At 45.2% G+C, this 16,658-nt stretch overlaps 1 protein-coding gene across 5 annotated transcripts in view; it reads left to right on the top strand.

The window, feature by feature from the left end:
• The window catches only part of LOC107202433 (calpain-13-like), a 48,552-nt gene that overhangs the window by 6,400 nt on the left and 25,494 nt on the right, over positions 1–16,658 (top strand). For 4 of the 5 annotated variants that reach the window (XM_015623169.1, XM_015623166.1, XM_015623168.1 and 1 more), the window contains exons 3-7: positions 8,229–8,298; positions 9,166–9,284; positions 13,022–13,155; positions 15,035–15,209; positions 16,095–16,166. In XM_015623169.1, the coding sequence (XP_015478655.1) occupies positions 8,229–8,298; positions 9,166–9,284; positions 13,022–13,155; positions 15,035–15,209; positions 16,095–16,166 (570 nt within the window). Of the gene's footprint in view, positions 1–8,228; positions 8,299–9,101; positions 9,285–13,021; positions 13,156–15,034; positions 15,210–16,094; positions 16,167–16,658 lie in introns of those variants that run through there. The other variant, XM_015623170.1, reaches the window with a different exon arrangement.

The following is a 16,658-nucleotide window of genomic DNA, read 5'->3' as shown; positions in this document are numbered from 1 at the left end:
AAGGAGCAGGATCAAAATCCTTGGCTTTGCCAGAGCTCTCCTTCAAAAAATTAAACCATATGCTCATGGCCCAGGGTTCATGATGTGAACATTGAAAAGCCTTTTGTTCCTTTATAGAGGCTAAAACAGCATCACCAGCTGCTCTTCTGTGGCAAGGGACAAAAGTTGAGACTGCTGACTCAACTGGGTCATCTGGAACAGAAACTCAAGGTTCCAGTGCTGAAGAAGGCTCCATTTTTTATTTTTTTTTCCTCAGTTTAACCAAAATATTCACCTGTAGATGTCTCCCAACCATGCAGGCTTCACCTTGCCAGACAAGATGCAAGATAAAGGGCAGTGGCATCAGCTGCCTGAGGAGACCAACCAGAAATTCTCAAACATCACCACAGCAGCCATGCTGTGTCATGGTGACATCCAAGTGTGGCCTCACTTTCCTGACAGAATGAAGCAGGGGTAGAAGAAGTTGCTGAATTGCAGTGTTTTCTTTTAGTTTATAGAGCTGCAGATGTTTTGAGTGAGGGGTCAGGAAGCAAATAAAGCTGTGTTTGCATTTCATAAGTCCTTAAAGGCCAATGCTGTGACCAGTTGCCTCTGGGAGTTGGTCCCCTAGGAGGAAGAGGAGGAGGTAGTGGTGCCCCAAACATTGAAGTTTTTCATTTGGACACCTTTCACCCATGCAGAAATGTTTGTACAATCTTTGTTTGTAGGCCACTGCAGTGCTAACTCTAAGGATATGTGATCCCAGGTGTTTAAGCTACCTAAACAACTCAGCCAAGAGATACCTATAATTTCCCCAAGAGAGACTGTTTCCTACCTGAATACATCTCCCAGAGAGTCAGTGCAGTTGTATCCTGCTGACAAATCATGACCAATTTAACCTATATCTGTGTTTTTCTCAGCCTCCACCATTAGCCCCCTCTGACATTGAAATAAATTTGTCTAGAATTGTACCTGTGACTGGCATCTTGGTCCTAAAAATCTCTTAGCCTCCATTTACTGTCATGCAGTATCTGGTTATTTAAGTGGTAGATAGCAATTATAACTGCTGTCTTTGTTCCAGATCCAACTGAGCAGTTGAGCAACATGCTGCTTTTATTTTACCTTGTACATTGTCAAGAGAGTTGCCAGTTACGCTCAGAGTTTGGAGCCTTCATATCTGGGGGTAATGTATAAAGTAGAGAGAAAACAGCTTTATTTCAGACAGTGACAGTCAGCAGTGACAGCCAGAAACACCTTTTTGACTTGGAAACTGGTCTTGTTTAGTATGCACGTGCCTGGAAAGGGAGGGAAGGTGGATCAGGAGCACCAAGACAGCATTTGGAATGTCCCTTTTCCCATCTCTGCAGTAGTTACAGTTCCCCATCAGATGGGGACTGCTTCAGGCTATTTTTGTGTCCCCAGGCCCTCAATCCATGGCCATTGGAATGTGCAACCTGTAACAGGGATTTTGCTGTGGTACTGCAAGCATTACTGGAGGTCAGGCTGAAGGTACCAAATGCAGCAGGACCTCACAATTAACTATTCCTTTGGCTCACCAACAGTTTTGGGAAATGGAAAAGAAGTTCTATTTTAGACTGAATAAAGTATTTTCTATAGCTAGGCTTTTCTAAAGATCAATAAAAGGGAAATTCTCCGTGAAGAATTATGTCAGATTTTAAAAACTGAGATGTTCTTTTTAATATGCTCAGACCAATTCTTTTTCATTGCTTGCTGCTTTTCCTTCACACAAGCTATTGATTGGAACTGAGGAAGCCATGAAATGATTAACTGCTGTGCAATATGCATTTTTATTCAATTAATGTTTAGGATAAAGATTTCTCTCTGTTCTGATCATAGTGCCTAATGCTGTGCAGATGCAAAAAGAGATTGAAGGAGGATGGTCCAGACGATCTGAATTGTGGTGATGCTAAATGTGGAATGCTTTACTTCTGCTAACATTGGTTATATTTTCAGATATGATATGTGTGAGGGGAGAGAGATTACCACCTGTGCAGCAGTGCCTTGGCCCTGCACTGGGGATAGCACTGTGCTCAGTATGGTGCCCATTGTATATGTGTAGGATAGCCCGTGATCTTTATGCTTTAAAAGAAGGCTAAAAAGGGCACAGGGTGAAGTTGCTGAAGGCTTTTCTGAAGGATCTTCAAGGCTGCAGACTGCTGCTCCTGCCCTGCTCACCCTTGGTCCCCTGGGGGCCCTGTAGCTCCCTTATGGAATGAGGGGATGCTGGCATAAGAAGATCTGTTCTCTGATTAGCATGGACAATCACATGTGGGGGCAGCTGGAAGAAAAGCTGCAATGTGGCCAGTGGAAGTTTGAGGATCAGCACGGGAGGAATCCCTGAGTGCCTCTAATGTGAATTGTGGGGATGTGGATGGTGACAGGACTGTCTGAAAGAGCTGACACGGGCTCTGTCTGCACCATTGGTCTCTTCAGAGCATCAGGGCACGGACTCCTCGGGTGTTGTCCCAGGTGTCTGGGGTCAGCTGATGAGAAAGGTGGTGTTCAAAAGAACTCCTTGGATGGAAGGTGCAGGAAGAAGCAGTGTGAATTCAGGCAAGGAATACACCTAGTTGTCATACCAGAGCCCTGTGCTACTGCACTCAGCGCCTAAAAATCATAGGAGAAAATTAAACACATTGAGCCAGTGTCTGTTAACTGGGAACAGTGTTCCATCATTTCAATCACTCACTTTGTAAAAGGGCTTGCTCATGTTTTTAATTCCCTTCCTCTGTCCCTTCCCAAGGAAAACATAACCACCTTTCAGGAGCAGAATATCTATTTTTATCCTCCATAGCTTTTGGTGATTATTTTTTCCTTTGCCTGCTATTTATTTCCCCAAAATTTACAAGAATTAGCATCAGTATTAAGGAATTTTGAATCTAGCAACCAACTTTAAAAAATGGACCCTTTAAAAAATTATTTTGAAGTTAGCATTTTTCTAGACAGATAAGCTGAGCTGGATTTCCTACTGCCTCAGCCTTGGCCTGTCTGTAGCTGGAGGGGACAAAAACCCAGATTTCATTCAGGCAAGAATTTAGACAGCAATTTGAAGTTAACCCAAAATTTTCTCTAAAAGAAGAGGAGAAAAATGAAGAAAAACCTACAAAAAGCAAGCAGGAGAGGAAAAAGAAATGCAGGTTGTCACACGAGCTGCTTTAATGAGGCAAGTTGCGGGAGATGTGTGGCAGCGAGGGATAGCGGTGTCCTGCAGGTCTGTCACTCTGGGGCCAGTCCCTGGCGTGAGCCAAAGCTGCTCACCAGCTGTTTGTGGTGGAGTTCACAGCTCCAGTCTTCTCCAGGGGCCAGGAGGCTCTTGGATCCTGTTCAGTGTTTCTCCGTGATGAAAATCAAAATCAATGCGCCCTGTTCTGTCTGAGTGTGCGTGTGCAATCAGTGTAATTGAAGGGGAGCAGCATCCCCAGGCTGCCATTGTCTCAGCCCTTGCCTACTCAGCTGATTGCACCTGACCTCGACTCAGAGTTCATCCCTGTGGGCTGGGGAAGCTGCAGTGCATCACCAGCCATCACATCTGTCCTTCTGGAAGATGGAAAGTGTTTATTTGCATAGCTTTTCCTGAATCCACTGATCGCTGGATAGAGCTGATTGTGAGGGGGAATTTGTGCGGCCTAGGTGGATTGGAGCACTGCTGTGATGGTCTGCTGACTGTCCTGCTTCCCTGTTTCTCAGGCTGGGGGGTCTCAGGCAGGATTATATGGCTGTGCTGGCTGGAGGGTAGCTGCTAACACCGTGGCACTTCCAGCTTTTACTGTATGATCCCAAGGAGAGGTTCCAAGACCTCTAAGGAAACTGCCTCTCAAAGGCTCCAGGTACACAGGGCTGCTTCCCTTGTTCACCTCCTTTGTCTTTGCCTCCTTTGTTTTAGTAATGAGCCACACAAAGCAAACGGGTTTCAGGTAAAATCTGAGCTAGTTTCTGGTTTTGTCTGTTGACATCAGTCCATCCTCCAGCAGGACTTAGCTTTCATATTTGTGGGCTTCACACCTGTGTGAACTCATTCTTCCAATGCAAAACAGAGCTGGAGCAGAACATGGCTTTTATAAGCAACCAGTGCATTTTGTATTGAAATCAGGCAATTAAGAATTGAGCTATTCTGCTGTAAAGTAGGGAATTGAGTTCTGTCAGTGCAAGCAAACCCCTTGAGAGCAGTCTGACTTTTCCTATTAATTTTGGCTTGCTCAGTTATCCTCCCTCTCTGATCTGTTGGAGACAAGTCATTGCATGTCAGACCTTTGGTGTGGCCCAGCACAGCTTATATTGTGTGAGTTGGAAAAGACCTTTAAAATCATAGAGTCCAGCCATTAACCCAGCACTGCCAAGCCACCATGTCCCCCAGTTCCATGTCTACATGTCTTTTAAATACCTTCAGGGAGGTGACTCTACCACCTCTGTGGGCAGCCTGTTCCAATGCTTGGCCACCCTTTCAGTGAATGAATTTTTCCTAATATCCAAGACAAACCTGCCCTGGCACAACCTGAAGCCATCTCCTCTTCTGCAGCTTATTACCTGGGAGCAGAGACTCTGTAGCTCCTACCTGGCTACCACCCCCTTTTTAGAAAGATGTAGAGAGTCACCCCTCTGAGCCTCCTTTTCTTCAGGCTAAAAAAACCCAGCTCACTCATCCACTTCTCACAAGACCCTCCACTAACTTTGCCCTTTGTTCTGCCCTCCCTTGTTATTCCAACTGTCTTATTTCTGTGGAGGTTTCCTGTGGTTATGGGATGTATGACAGTGGTGTGAGTGACCCCTCCTCAGCACACTGCTGGGCAGGGCCTTCAGCCCAGGGAGCTGTAGTACCATGTTTATTTCTTAATCCACAGCAACACTATTACAGGCACAGCAGTGCAGCTGAATTAACATTTGTCCAGCTGAGAACATTTTGGCTCTCAATAAATAGAAGCCTTTTTATTTGTCATAACTTTGTGTGTGTGTTGAACAGGGAGCACCATGACTCACGATGGCAGGATCATGTGTAAGGGTGGCAGAGCTGCAGCAGCGGGGAGCAACACAAGTGTAGCTGAAGGGAAGGATGAGGACCTGTAGCAGGACCAGAAACAGGGCTGGGGTTTTATTTTAGGGTTAAGGTGAAATGACCAGGGGGTGGTTCTGCAAACAGTCAGCTCCAGCCTCTTAACCCTGAGTGGCCTTGTGCCTGCACTAAGGATCATGTTGGGCCAGTGGGAAAATGTGTGGGAAAGTGGCCAGCGCCCAACCAGAGCAGCCTGCAGCCAGACTGGCTTACACTGCCTGGGAAATCCCAGGCTTCCGATTTTTCACAGAACTGTTTGACTGTGTCCTTTGCATGTCTGCACATGATCTACATCTACACTACTCACCTCCAGCTCCTTCTAGGGACTTGTTCTTCCCTAAAAGTTTCAAGCAATTATAAAAAGAGATTTAGAGACAAATGCATGTATAGGACACTTTCCTTCCACCTCTCAGATTAATTCTCTGTCTTGCTCTTTAGATGAACAGCACTTCTGTGGTAAAACCATGCTCTAGAGGATGGACTGGTTTGAACTTGAACTCTTTTCTCTTGAATACATAATGAAGCCTTCAGTGGGCCAGGGAAAGCGAGTGGTGAGAGCTTTGTCCTGGGGGATGAGTTCAGGAAGAGTGCTTGACTTGTAGCCCATATGGTTGCCTTCACTGCTGGGCTCATAGATTCTCTGAGAAGAGACCACATATGCCTCCCTGAGCTCCCTCTTCTTTCCCCCTCCAGCTAAAACTGAAAAGTCTCGGTGAAAATGCCACAGAACCTCATTATTTCTCAGTGAAACAGGGCACTGCTTCTGGACAAGACTTAGAGTTAAAGCTGTGGTTTCTCTCTTTGTCATGCAAGTCGAGCAGTAGGAAATAGCAAGGCTTGCACATTTTGTGTAGCGGTAACTACGTGTTTAGCTGTGCTTTGCAATAATGGACAATATGGTGTTTTATGACTGCTGTATTCTTGCCTTTGAAGGAAGAACTAATTGGAGACTTCCTTTTCTCCCAGTTGAAAAGGTCCAGATTTCCAGAGCACTGTACCCATCACAGTTGGGTTCTCTCCCTGCTCTGTCAGAAGCTCTCTGTGGGTTCAGACAGCTGCTGAGCAGCCCCTTCCCCTGGCTAGTGGAAACAACACACTCTGTACTGTGTCTCAGTTATTGCCCTGGAATCTGTGGGGAGTGCAAACTCCTGGAAGCAGCTCTCCGTGTGCTGTGGGTGGTGGGGAACACAGCACTGGGGTGTTCCCTCTGACAGCCACAGAGATGTCTGTGTGCACAGCTGAGGCGTGCTGGCTGAGGCTGACTTCAGATTATGTCTTTTCTGGTTTTAGACTAAGTTGCCAGTTTGTCTCAGCAAGGAACCTGCTTAATGACTCAGCTCATCCCTGTTTGCTCACTGGGGAGTCAAAAACCTTGGTGGGCAATAGAATATTTGGTGAGGCGTCTAATGGGCTGACTTTTCAGCCAGCTCCCACAACAGGCTAGCAGGATCCACAGAGCACTTATGAGCTTTAGCATCCTGGCACATTGGCCTTTTCCTTGGGGATCCCATGAAGACACAGCTGCCTTCCCATTTGTTTCAGGCTTGTGCTTCTGGATGGTGCTTACCCCTGTGGCAGCTATGCACTGTAGCCCAGCCACCCTGCTTCTGGCAACTCAGAATTCAAAGCCCTCCAAAATGATGAGGGAAACAAAAATACCCATTCCTTCATGCTGTTGGTTTTTTGGGATGACTACTAGCAAGTCAGACACACATACAAGGACGGGCAAGTGCAAAGCCTTGCCATGCAGTTTAATCTTTCCTGCTTGTGGAAAGCTTTGAGTTCACCCAGGTGAGGGGCACAAACTGCTATGGGAAATGGAGGTAGGGAGAGGATAAAGCTGGGATGGATAAAGATAAAGATAAGATAAAGATAAGATGATAAAGACAAGAAGGGAGAAGGGCTCAGTGCTGCTTCTTCCTTATACAGTGAGCAACCACTGGTGCTGGTGGCCACATGTCTGAGGCCTGCTCCCATGCCATGGGTAAATCTCTTGCTGGAAATCCCCAGAGTCCTGGGATAGGTGGGGATGGCTGTAGGAAAGCATTTCTCAAGGGATTTTCCTGCCAAAGCTGCTTTCCCCACATCAGCAGCGCAGTGGGAGCATGATCTGCCCACCAGCCTGGAGCAGTGACGTTGCATTGCATCTTTTCCTGACAGGGAAACTTTTTAGAGGGGTTTGATCACTGTGAAGCCATTTCAGAAAGCTGACAGCATTTGCTAATGCTGAGCTCACGCAGCCGTGCAAGTCATGAGTCACATTGTAAGCTGGTGGCATTTTTGTGCACCATGTCGGATCATCTGGGGAGAAGGAATGCCAGGGCCTGTTCAGGGAAGGGCTGCTGTATTATTTTTCTTACCAGGACTTTTTTTTCCTCCTTTTATCTCTTTGTTTTCTTACCTTTGTGATGACTTGCCTATTTCAGGCTGATTGCTCTTTCAAAACAGAGCCTTAGGTGATGGAGAGTGCCAAGGGTTACTGATGGGGGATGCTGAGGCCATTCCTTCCTGAGCACTCAGGTATCCCAGGCCAATAGCAGACACTGCTGGGAGAATGGTTCACATTTCTGTGTGCAAAGCTGAGCTCTGAAGTGCTTCCCTCTTCACTGCCCAAGCAAGACTCTCAAGGAAAATTCTCCCTGAATCAAAAATGTCAGCCAGGCCTATGGGATTTTGCAGACAGAGATTAAGCTCTCTTTCTATATCTTCCTCACCAGAGTGAAGAGAAGCAGCCCAGGATGACCTGTATTAGACCTGAATGGAAACACAAAAGGCTCAGAGTGTAAAATGCTCCCAGACCCACTGCTGAGCTGAAGTATAGACTCTGTTCCACTTTGCTTGGAGACCTATTTCTCTGCCCTGCTGTGCCCCAGGAAACTGCATGATTTTATTGCCAAGCTCAGAGCTCTCTCTGAAAGATGTCAGTAGCATTAGAGAAACCCAAATGAAAACTCAGGGAGCATGACCCCCAAGTCCCCATCCCTAGGAATATCTGAGCAGATTAAAGAAAAGATGACTGAGTATCTCCTCTGATTTTGATGGTGGCAGGCAGCAAAACACCAGGGCTCAAGAAAAGCAGTTTTCAGATGTGGAAAAGATAGGCAAGGTCTTCAAGCGGCAAAACCACACTGCTGGCAAAAACTGGGTACTCACACTGTTCTTTGCATTTTCTTTCCTCCAGGAACTTCAGAGAAATCCTCATTTGATCATGGACGGAGTTAGCAGATTTGATATCATGCAAGGAGAAATAGGTAAGGTGATAATCTTGATTTGGAAGAGATCTGCACAGAGCAATAACCTGTGAGTGCTTTGCCACGTTCCAAGTGCTCACTGGGAAGATGTGGACCATGGTAGCTGCAGTAAACAATCAGTGCAGGTCAATCTAGACTGGCACAAGTCCACACACAACTTATTGCAGATATTTAACAGGATTCCCAAATGCAGCAGCTCAAATCTTTGTTACTTTTGTCTGGCATCTGCCTTCTGTCTTTGTAAGGCCAGGCTTAGAAATGGAAATCCAGCTGAGATGAGGCAGAGGCTTCAAGTACAAGGGTCAAACACAGCTAAATGTAAGCAGGCACAGCTCCAATAGGTATAGGACTGAATTTTTCTTTCCATCCTAATGTATTCATTTGACTGCCAGTGTTTTCTTTCCTGTGGAACTTTCTGTTCAACTCCTCTGATACTTACCCAGTATCAGAGTATGTATCTGCACCCTGTGTCACTTCCATCCTGAGCTCCTGGACCATGTTTGTCTTTGGAGCCAGCTCTGCTCCCACATAGGAAGAAATGCCTTCCCATTTCCCACTTCACTGAGAAGTTTGAAGGTTTCCTAAAGAGTGTTCTGGACAGCAAGTCTCAACATGACTGCAAAAGATAGGAGCAGCCTGAAAGTAGAAAAGGATGGCTGGGTGGCAGCAGGGTTCCCTGTGCACATTACTGGTGAATCCTGGGTAGTGCTTCAGCATTTTGGAGGGGGAAAAGGAGACAGAAGAATGTTGATTTCTTTTATCAAAGTGGTTCTTAGATGTTGCAGCCCATTCTCTTTCTGAAGAGTCAGCTGTGATCCAGAACAGCAAGTAACTGACTGAATGCGCTGGATTCTTCCCTCCCCTGAGGTGACTGCTGGATGCTGGCTGCTCTGGGCTCCCTGACACTGAGAAAACAATTTTTGGAAAATGTTTTACCAAAGGACCAAGGATTCCAGGATGATTATGCTGGGATTTTTCATTTCCGGGTACGTATTCCCTGTGGTATTGGTACCACTTGAGCTTGGCTGGTTGGACTGCAAAGGGGTCCAGGCTGCAGCCCCACATCTCAACATCCTTGAATGCTTTGGTTCTTCGGTGCTGACTCCCAATTTGGAACTTTGCAGAAAATCTTGCATTTTTTTAATGATTCCTTGTGTTCCAGGTGGTGCAATTGCAATTCAGGGATTTTGATGCCCTCTTCTGAAAGTTATGACTGCAAAGGCAGCTCTACCAGCTGTTCAGATCTATTTGTGTACATACATGTTTTAGATGGCATTCTGGTGGCTGCTTTGATTTGGGCAGTCTGTTATGTCTGTCATCTCACCTGCACTATCTATTTGGGCTCATTTTCTGTTTCCCCACTTCACCTTGCCCTTTTAGCTCGTTGAAATGGCTGGAAATTACAAATCCTCAGAGGCAGATCAGAGGAACAGGCTTTTGATATTTTGAAAAGAGATTTGTTTCAGAGAGAAGAGCAAGGCTTTTTAGTAAATCTCACTTTCTACCAACTCCTAAAATTGTCTGAATCTCCCAGGAGGGTGACTCGGGTAGCAACTGGCAGGCTCTGCTTACTTGTATCTGAGTCAAACAAATATCTGGTGGGATTAGAAGAGCTTGCAGCACCATTAAACTCCAGAAGCTAAACTGGATGTGGAGAAAATCAGGATAAACTCAGCCATTCCTCATCCCCCCTTATTTCACAAATCTCTTTTGTTTTATGCAGTTCAGCACCAAACAGAGCTCTGGCAGTGAAACTTCTTTGACCTCCTAGACTGTTGTGGAGCAGCACCAGGAGGATTATCTTGTGGACAGTCTGAATTTTGTTCTGTTCCTTTGCTCCTTAGAATACCAGATGTTTCTATCTTGGCCCATTTCCAGCATACAGTGCCACACTATATGAGATAAAGCAGCTGAAGGGACACCAGTCTGCTTAAAACACATTAAAGAGGATGCAAGCTGGATTGTCTTTCATGGAAGCTTTGAAAAGATTAGTTAGGCGCAATCCTTAAATCTTAAGCAGTATAAATACCTTACAGTATTTGAAAATGTTTTCCCTGTCATCTCATCTGCAAATCAGTGCAACTGTTTCTGGCTTTCCTTGAGCAATAAACCCCTGAGAAAGCTCCTCTGAATGGAAATGCTTCTCTGCAATGCCTTTCAATTATTCTATCAAAGATATTTTACTGCCATCCACAGGCTAAGCCACCAGTGCTCAGTTCAGTGGAGAATCGCAAACAAGGCATATCGTATGCTAATATAAAAATTTAACTTATAACTTTTTTCCCCACCATTTTGGAACTGGAACATGTTGCCTCTCAGGAGCACAAGGGGCTGCTCCAGTGCTCCTGTACAGCATGAGCTGCTCAGCTGCAAGAGTCAAGGGTGTTAAGCACTTCATCAGCTGTAGTTATGATGGGCAATGCTTTTATCTAGGAAATAATTACAGTGATGGTATTTCCCCAGGGATTAAGTTAGTCCCATGTTTGTACAGGAATCCCTTTCTCTGCCACAGAAACTGTGGTGCCTATGAGGCAGTGTGTCACTCCTTGTGACAGTGAGGAGCAGCACCTCGACTTGGGAAAATAAAACAAAAGTATTCTCTGGGGAACTGCAGGGGGTTGTTGCACAGTCCATCAACTCAGCACTGGAGGGATCTGCCCTGGGTGCTAATGTCCCTGCTCTCAGAAAGAAACGAATGAAGTCTTTAAAGACCATAAATGGTCAAGACCTCAGTTTCAGGAAACATCCAAAAAGTGCTTTTTAACACCATGCAAAAGGCCCGTGATAGTTGGTTGACATGCAATTTTCTCTTTACTTGATTCCAGAATTGAATTTTTCCAAGATCCCTGTCCAGGAAGGAAAAAAGGAGGCAAAGTAACCACACAGCATTCTCCTTTTCACCATCAGGACCTTATATGTCTTGTTGTGATCTTGAGACTATCCATTATTTTTCCTTCTCTTAAGCCCAGGAAAATCAACTCCTGGTTTAAAAGGCTTATTATAAACCTGAAAGTGAAGAACTTCCCTCTTTGCATCCTGCCCAAATAGCGATTCTTGGTTTTATTTACTACCACATTCACAGCTGCAGTACTTAAATCCCATAAAGGGATATAAAGAAATTTCATGAAGCCAGAATCAAGCCCAAAAGTGATCCTCTCTGAAAGCAGGAGAACAGCTTCTCCCGTACCACTCTTGTACTTCCAGAGCACTCTAGGACTTCCCATGAAGTTTCTCTTTCCCTCTGCAGCTTTTCCTGTCTTTGTGAGCTCAGATGAGGCCACCATCTGGAAGTCTGTGTCAGTCAGGACAAAGCAGCTGAAGAAAAACACAGTACTGCATTCAGACAGCCTCCAAGCTTGAGCTCCTTACCAAACATGGCCAAGGAACTTGACTTTTGGAAAAACATCTCTCAGTGGGTTTGGACTGCAGTAATCCCCACAGCAAGTTCTGTACATTCTCCTTGTTTACCTGCTGTGTTTGCACATGAAGCACTGTGGGGAGGTGTGGCTGGATGTCACACCTTTTCTCAACACAGACCTGCTCCTAGGTGTTGCCTGATGACAGAAGGGCTCCTTGGGTGACTGAAAGGACAGCTCCTTTTGGACAGTCCTTTTGCCTGTCTCTCCTTCGGGCAGAGGACAGCCAGTGGAAGCCTTTTCCTCAAGCCCCTTCCAGCCAAAATCAAGCAGAAGCTTCAGATCTCTCCTGGAGCTCATCTGAGAGGTTCCAACCCTGCCACCTCCTGCCACCACTAATGCAGCAAGGGAGAGGCCTGGGTGAGGCAGAACACAAGTAGGATCAGACCTGCTTTCAGCTGAGCAGTCTGTAAGCTGCTTTGCTGCTGGGCAGATCTGGTCTTGTGCTTTTCTAGCAGAACAGCTCATTTTGGGTTTTTCATTGACCAAAGCTGTTGAAATAAAATCATGCTAGACTAAATCTATTGCTGGCATACTTCCACTAGAGTCCTTAGCATTACTGCAAATAAGAGCTTGGCCTCTTATGATTTCGAATCATGCTAAGCTACATTAATCTGCTAATGACTCTGGAAATGGCTCCTTTAGTTCATCCCAGCAGATCTCTATTCCTGTCTTCTCCCTTGAAAAGTTTCATCAGCTGGATCAGCTGGAGAAACACCTGCTCTGTCCACATGCTGGAGAGACTGCCTGTGTCCTTCTCATCCATCAAGGAGATGGATAACACCTCAAAACACTCTTTAGTCACTGCACTGTCTCTGTCCATGACAGCGTGTCAGAGTCTTAATTGAAATACAGAGGAAAGAAAATTTAGAGGCTGGATCTTGACAGAGGCTCTCTGGCCAAGAGCTGTGCAGGGAAAATCCAAGTGTGGCTGAGGAGTGAGGCTGATGGAATCCACCTGTGTGATTGTTCTTTATCTTCCTGAAATCTTTCTATCACCCAAGAATGTTAGCATATTCCCTGTGTTGAATCTTTCCTCCTACTGATTGCAGGACTAGCTATGCTCCCCAAGGACTTTCCCTGGCACTGGGAAATCCAGACAGTTGGTAACTTGGTTAACAATGGGGACCACTAGCCTGAGGCAGTTCAGGAGAAAACTTGCACATATCCATGCTTTAGATGAATTCCTCTGCTGGTTCAGGAAGCTTTTTCTTTGCATGGACATTAGTGCTTGGAAGAGGCTTGTTATTTTATTTTATTTTATTTACTCTCTTTTTAAACTACATTTTTATTTTATTTATTTCCAGTTCTGGCAATATGGAGAATGGGTGGATGTAGTGATAGATGACCGGCTGCCATTCCTAAATGGAAGATACCTGTCTGTACATCCCCGAACTTCAAATGAATTCTGGCCATCCTTGCTGGAAAAAGCATATGCCAAGTAAATATGCCTGGTTTGTTCTTCCACCCAGTGCTGAATGCTTTCTGTGGTTGGTTTCACCCTCTGCTTTGTGCAAAGCACACAGGCAGGAGTTCAGGCTGACAGCTGCCCATGTGGTCCTGTCATTTATGCAAGGAGCTGTGGCTGCAGCCAACACAAACTGGAGATGTTGGCCTTGGGTTAGACCTAACTGTACCCAGCCCTGAAGGTAGCCAGCCCTAAATCTACGCAGTTCAGCTCTGGGATGTTAATGCCTGAGAGGCAAAATTAGCAGGGCAATGGTTGGTGACACAAAAGGGCCTGGAATCTTCCTATTTTAGGCAAACTTCTTTGTCTCTCTTTTTCTTCCCACGTTACCCTGTTTAAGACTGCAGAGTCTAAGCGGGGATTACTTTTGTTTACAGTCACTAATCAGAGATCATGTGGACATTTGGAGCAGGCAATGAGAGGAAGCATGACTGAAGAACATGCCCAGGCACAGCACATGCACTCCTAGGACTCTGATCAGCTCTTACTTCACAAAGAGCTCTGACCCTTAGCTGAGGCCCCTGGAGTATGCAGGGTAAATAATGCCTTATAAAGAGATACCAATTTTTAAAAATCCTCTGGAAAGGGAAGGGATCAGACTGTGGTCCCTTGACATTTGCCCATTTCCCATTATTAAAAATGCTGAAGAAAAAGTCCTGTGTTATGGGTGGTATGAAGGGCTGGAACTTGGTACCTGATGCTGGTGTAACATCTGCAGTGCAGTGAAGTGGAGATGAAGAAAAGAGGAAATTTTGGCAGATTTGGTCGGGAATATGGAAATTTTAAAGCAGCATGAGAGCAACTCAGGAAGAGAATGCATTTTGCCCTGAGATATCTCAGAAAAGTTGACTCAGGATTCAGTATCAATTTGCTGCATAAGGTTTTAATTACAATGCATACCAAACCTCTATTAAATTAAAGTTGCAAGCAATGCCGTTTATGAGATTCCCATTTGAGAAGTTATTCCCCAGCGCCCAAGACAAATTCTTTTCATCAGTGTAGGACAAGGACAACTCTTCAAAATACAATTAGCTGCAGACTTCATTTGATTACATTCATTAAATACAGTGTGTATGGTGGGGTTTAACAGCATGCTCTACCTGCTCTAAGTACGGCATGTTCCAGCTTATTTGCTGTCTCAATAAAAACCACACGATAAAAACAACAAGGACCGTGTTGGCAATATTAAATTATTATCCTATTATTGTGCTCTAGCAGAGTGAACTGGGAACAGTGCTGAGAACTTGTTTCTGCCTTGCCCTGGAAGCATGGGTAAATACCTTCACCTCTCTTTTCCTTTTTCTCATTTGCAAAAGGAATACTGGCCATTTTTGTGAAGAGTCCTGTATAACTATGATTCAGAAACTAACAGTTCAGCTCCATTTTACCTGAAACATCCATTTGAACTAGTCACCCTTGGCTCCCTTCCTGTTCAGAAAAAAAACAAAAAAAAGGGTGCTTCAAGATGAGATGCAGCTCATCTCCCTAAAATGCTTGTGCTGGCATGAGATGCACCTTATTATTTTCCACTGTCTGTAAATGGCTCTGGACAGCTGCCTCAGATGGGGATGAATACATAGAAAAAGCTTTCCCTTTGTCTCATTCCTTCCACAAGACATGTGCTGTGCCTGGCCAAGTATTTCGATCACGTTTCCTTTCATTACCTGGCCACAATGTCTGCACACCCCGGGCTCCCCTGGGCTCACCACCTCGATGCACACGCTCATTTTTAAAGCAAGCACTGTGCATTGTTTATGAAAACAGTGTAAGGACTAATTAACTTCTCTCTTTTTTTTTTTTTTAACTTTTTTTTTAATTTTTTTTTTTTTATATTTTAAAAATTGTTCCATAGGCTGCGGGGCTCCTACCAGAACCTGAATGGAGGCTACCTTTCAGATGCTTTAGTAGACCTCACAGGTGGAGTCCAAGTGCAGTTTTCATTGAAGGATCCACCTCCTGATCTGGAGGAGATCCTGAAAGCAGCTGACAAATCTCGGTGCCTCATGGGGTGCAGCACCTCAGGCCAGGTGAGTCACAGGGCTGGTCACATGCCTGTCTCCATTTACTGTGTTGGCACAAAGGTGGCTCTTTGGAGGGGAAAGGAAGTCCATAACCACTCTGTAAAATTTATGGGTTTATGGGTTTATGGGTTTATGGGTGCCTGAAGGGATCTTGGCAGCAGAAAGGTTTTCCAGTAAGGAATGTAAAGGCATTTGGGCAGATGTAGATGGATTGGTCTGATGGAGAGGGGGCTGTGGCATCTCTCCTGGCTAATTCCACTGCAATAGAATGGTGTCCTCCTGCAGCAGGCCTGATTTCAGCCTCATAACTTTGTGATCAACACTGGCAAGGCCAAAACACACCTCTCTTCTGATGTAATGATTTCATTGTGGCTTGCAGGCTTACTGGTATTAATGCAGGGAAGTTGTAAAAGGCTTTGTGATAGTGAGTACCTTTGATAAAATGTCTCCAAGGCTTCCCTTACAGCATGTGACATGTGACTGCAAAGTGTGTGACACTGCTCCTGTGGTGCCTACTTCCTATGGACAGGAAGCTTCACTGCTGCAAACAAGCCAAAGATATTCCCTCAGCTCAGGGAGTAGGCTGAGAGTGGCAGGAAAATTTGGCAGTCCCCCAGTCTGACAGCAAGCCACCCAGTCCAGGTCATTCTGTAGTTGCAGCAGCTCTGGACCATAGAAGAATTTGCAAAGAAGTGTAGATTTGTTAAATTTCCTGCTTTGCTGATGGCTGCAGTGGGAACAGTCACGCTCCTGTGGAGTATCTCAGTATCTCACAGCAGTGCTGCTGTGAGGCTTTGTTTAGTGCCATGGCAAGTGACAGTGCTGGGAGCTGCTGACTATGTCCTTACAGTGTGGCAGAGAGCTAAAAGCTGTGCTTTCTCCCTTCTGCAGTCAAGGAGAAACATAGAGCTGAGGAATGGGATTGTACAGGGTCATGCCTACACTGTCACAGGAGCTGTGAAGGTAAGATCAGAGACTTGTTCCTGCCTGGACATCTTGTACTGACCATCCACCACAGGGAAGTTGTGCTGCCGTTCCAGTCAGAGTGATTTGAATTATCCTCACACTTAGGGGGCATTGTTGAAAAGGACATAGTTCAAATTCCAAGAGATGGAAGGACTCTGGCACAATGAAAGGAGGGAGGATATCTGAATCCATATTGTTTTCTAATGGAAAATGCAACTTAAATTTACTTTTGTTTTGGGACACTTCAGCAGAAAATACGTTTCTGGAGATTTTCATTCGATGCTGACTCTTAAAAAATGTGCTTTTGTGTTTCAAATGTAAGTAGAAGCACTGCCTGAAATTGTGGGATTTGTCATGTGATGCAAATCTACATTTGTTCAGCTCAATCACAAGCTGCCAAAAATCACTGTGTGAAAAGTAAATCGCTGGTTCAAGAACAGCGTTTCTCCATCTTTTAAAAGCTGCTGTACTCATGCAGAACTGCTCCTG

The sequence above is a fragment of the Parus major genome, chromosome 3 (genome assembly GCF_001522545.3).
Source record: "Parus major isolate Abel chromosome 3, Parus_major1.1, whole genome shotgun sequence".
Lineage (NCBI taxonomy): Eukaryota > Metazoa > Chordata > Aves > Passeriformes > Paridae > Parus > Parus major.
The sequence above is the reverse complement of the archived record's forward strand: the minus strand, read 5'-3'. Positions and strand labels throughout refer to the sequence as shown.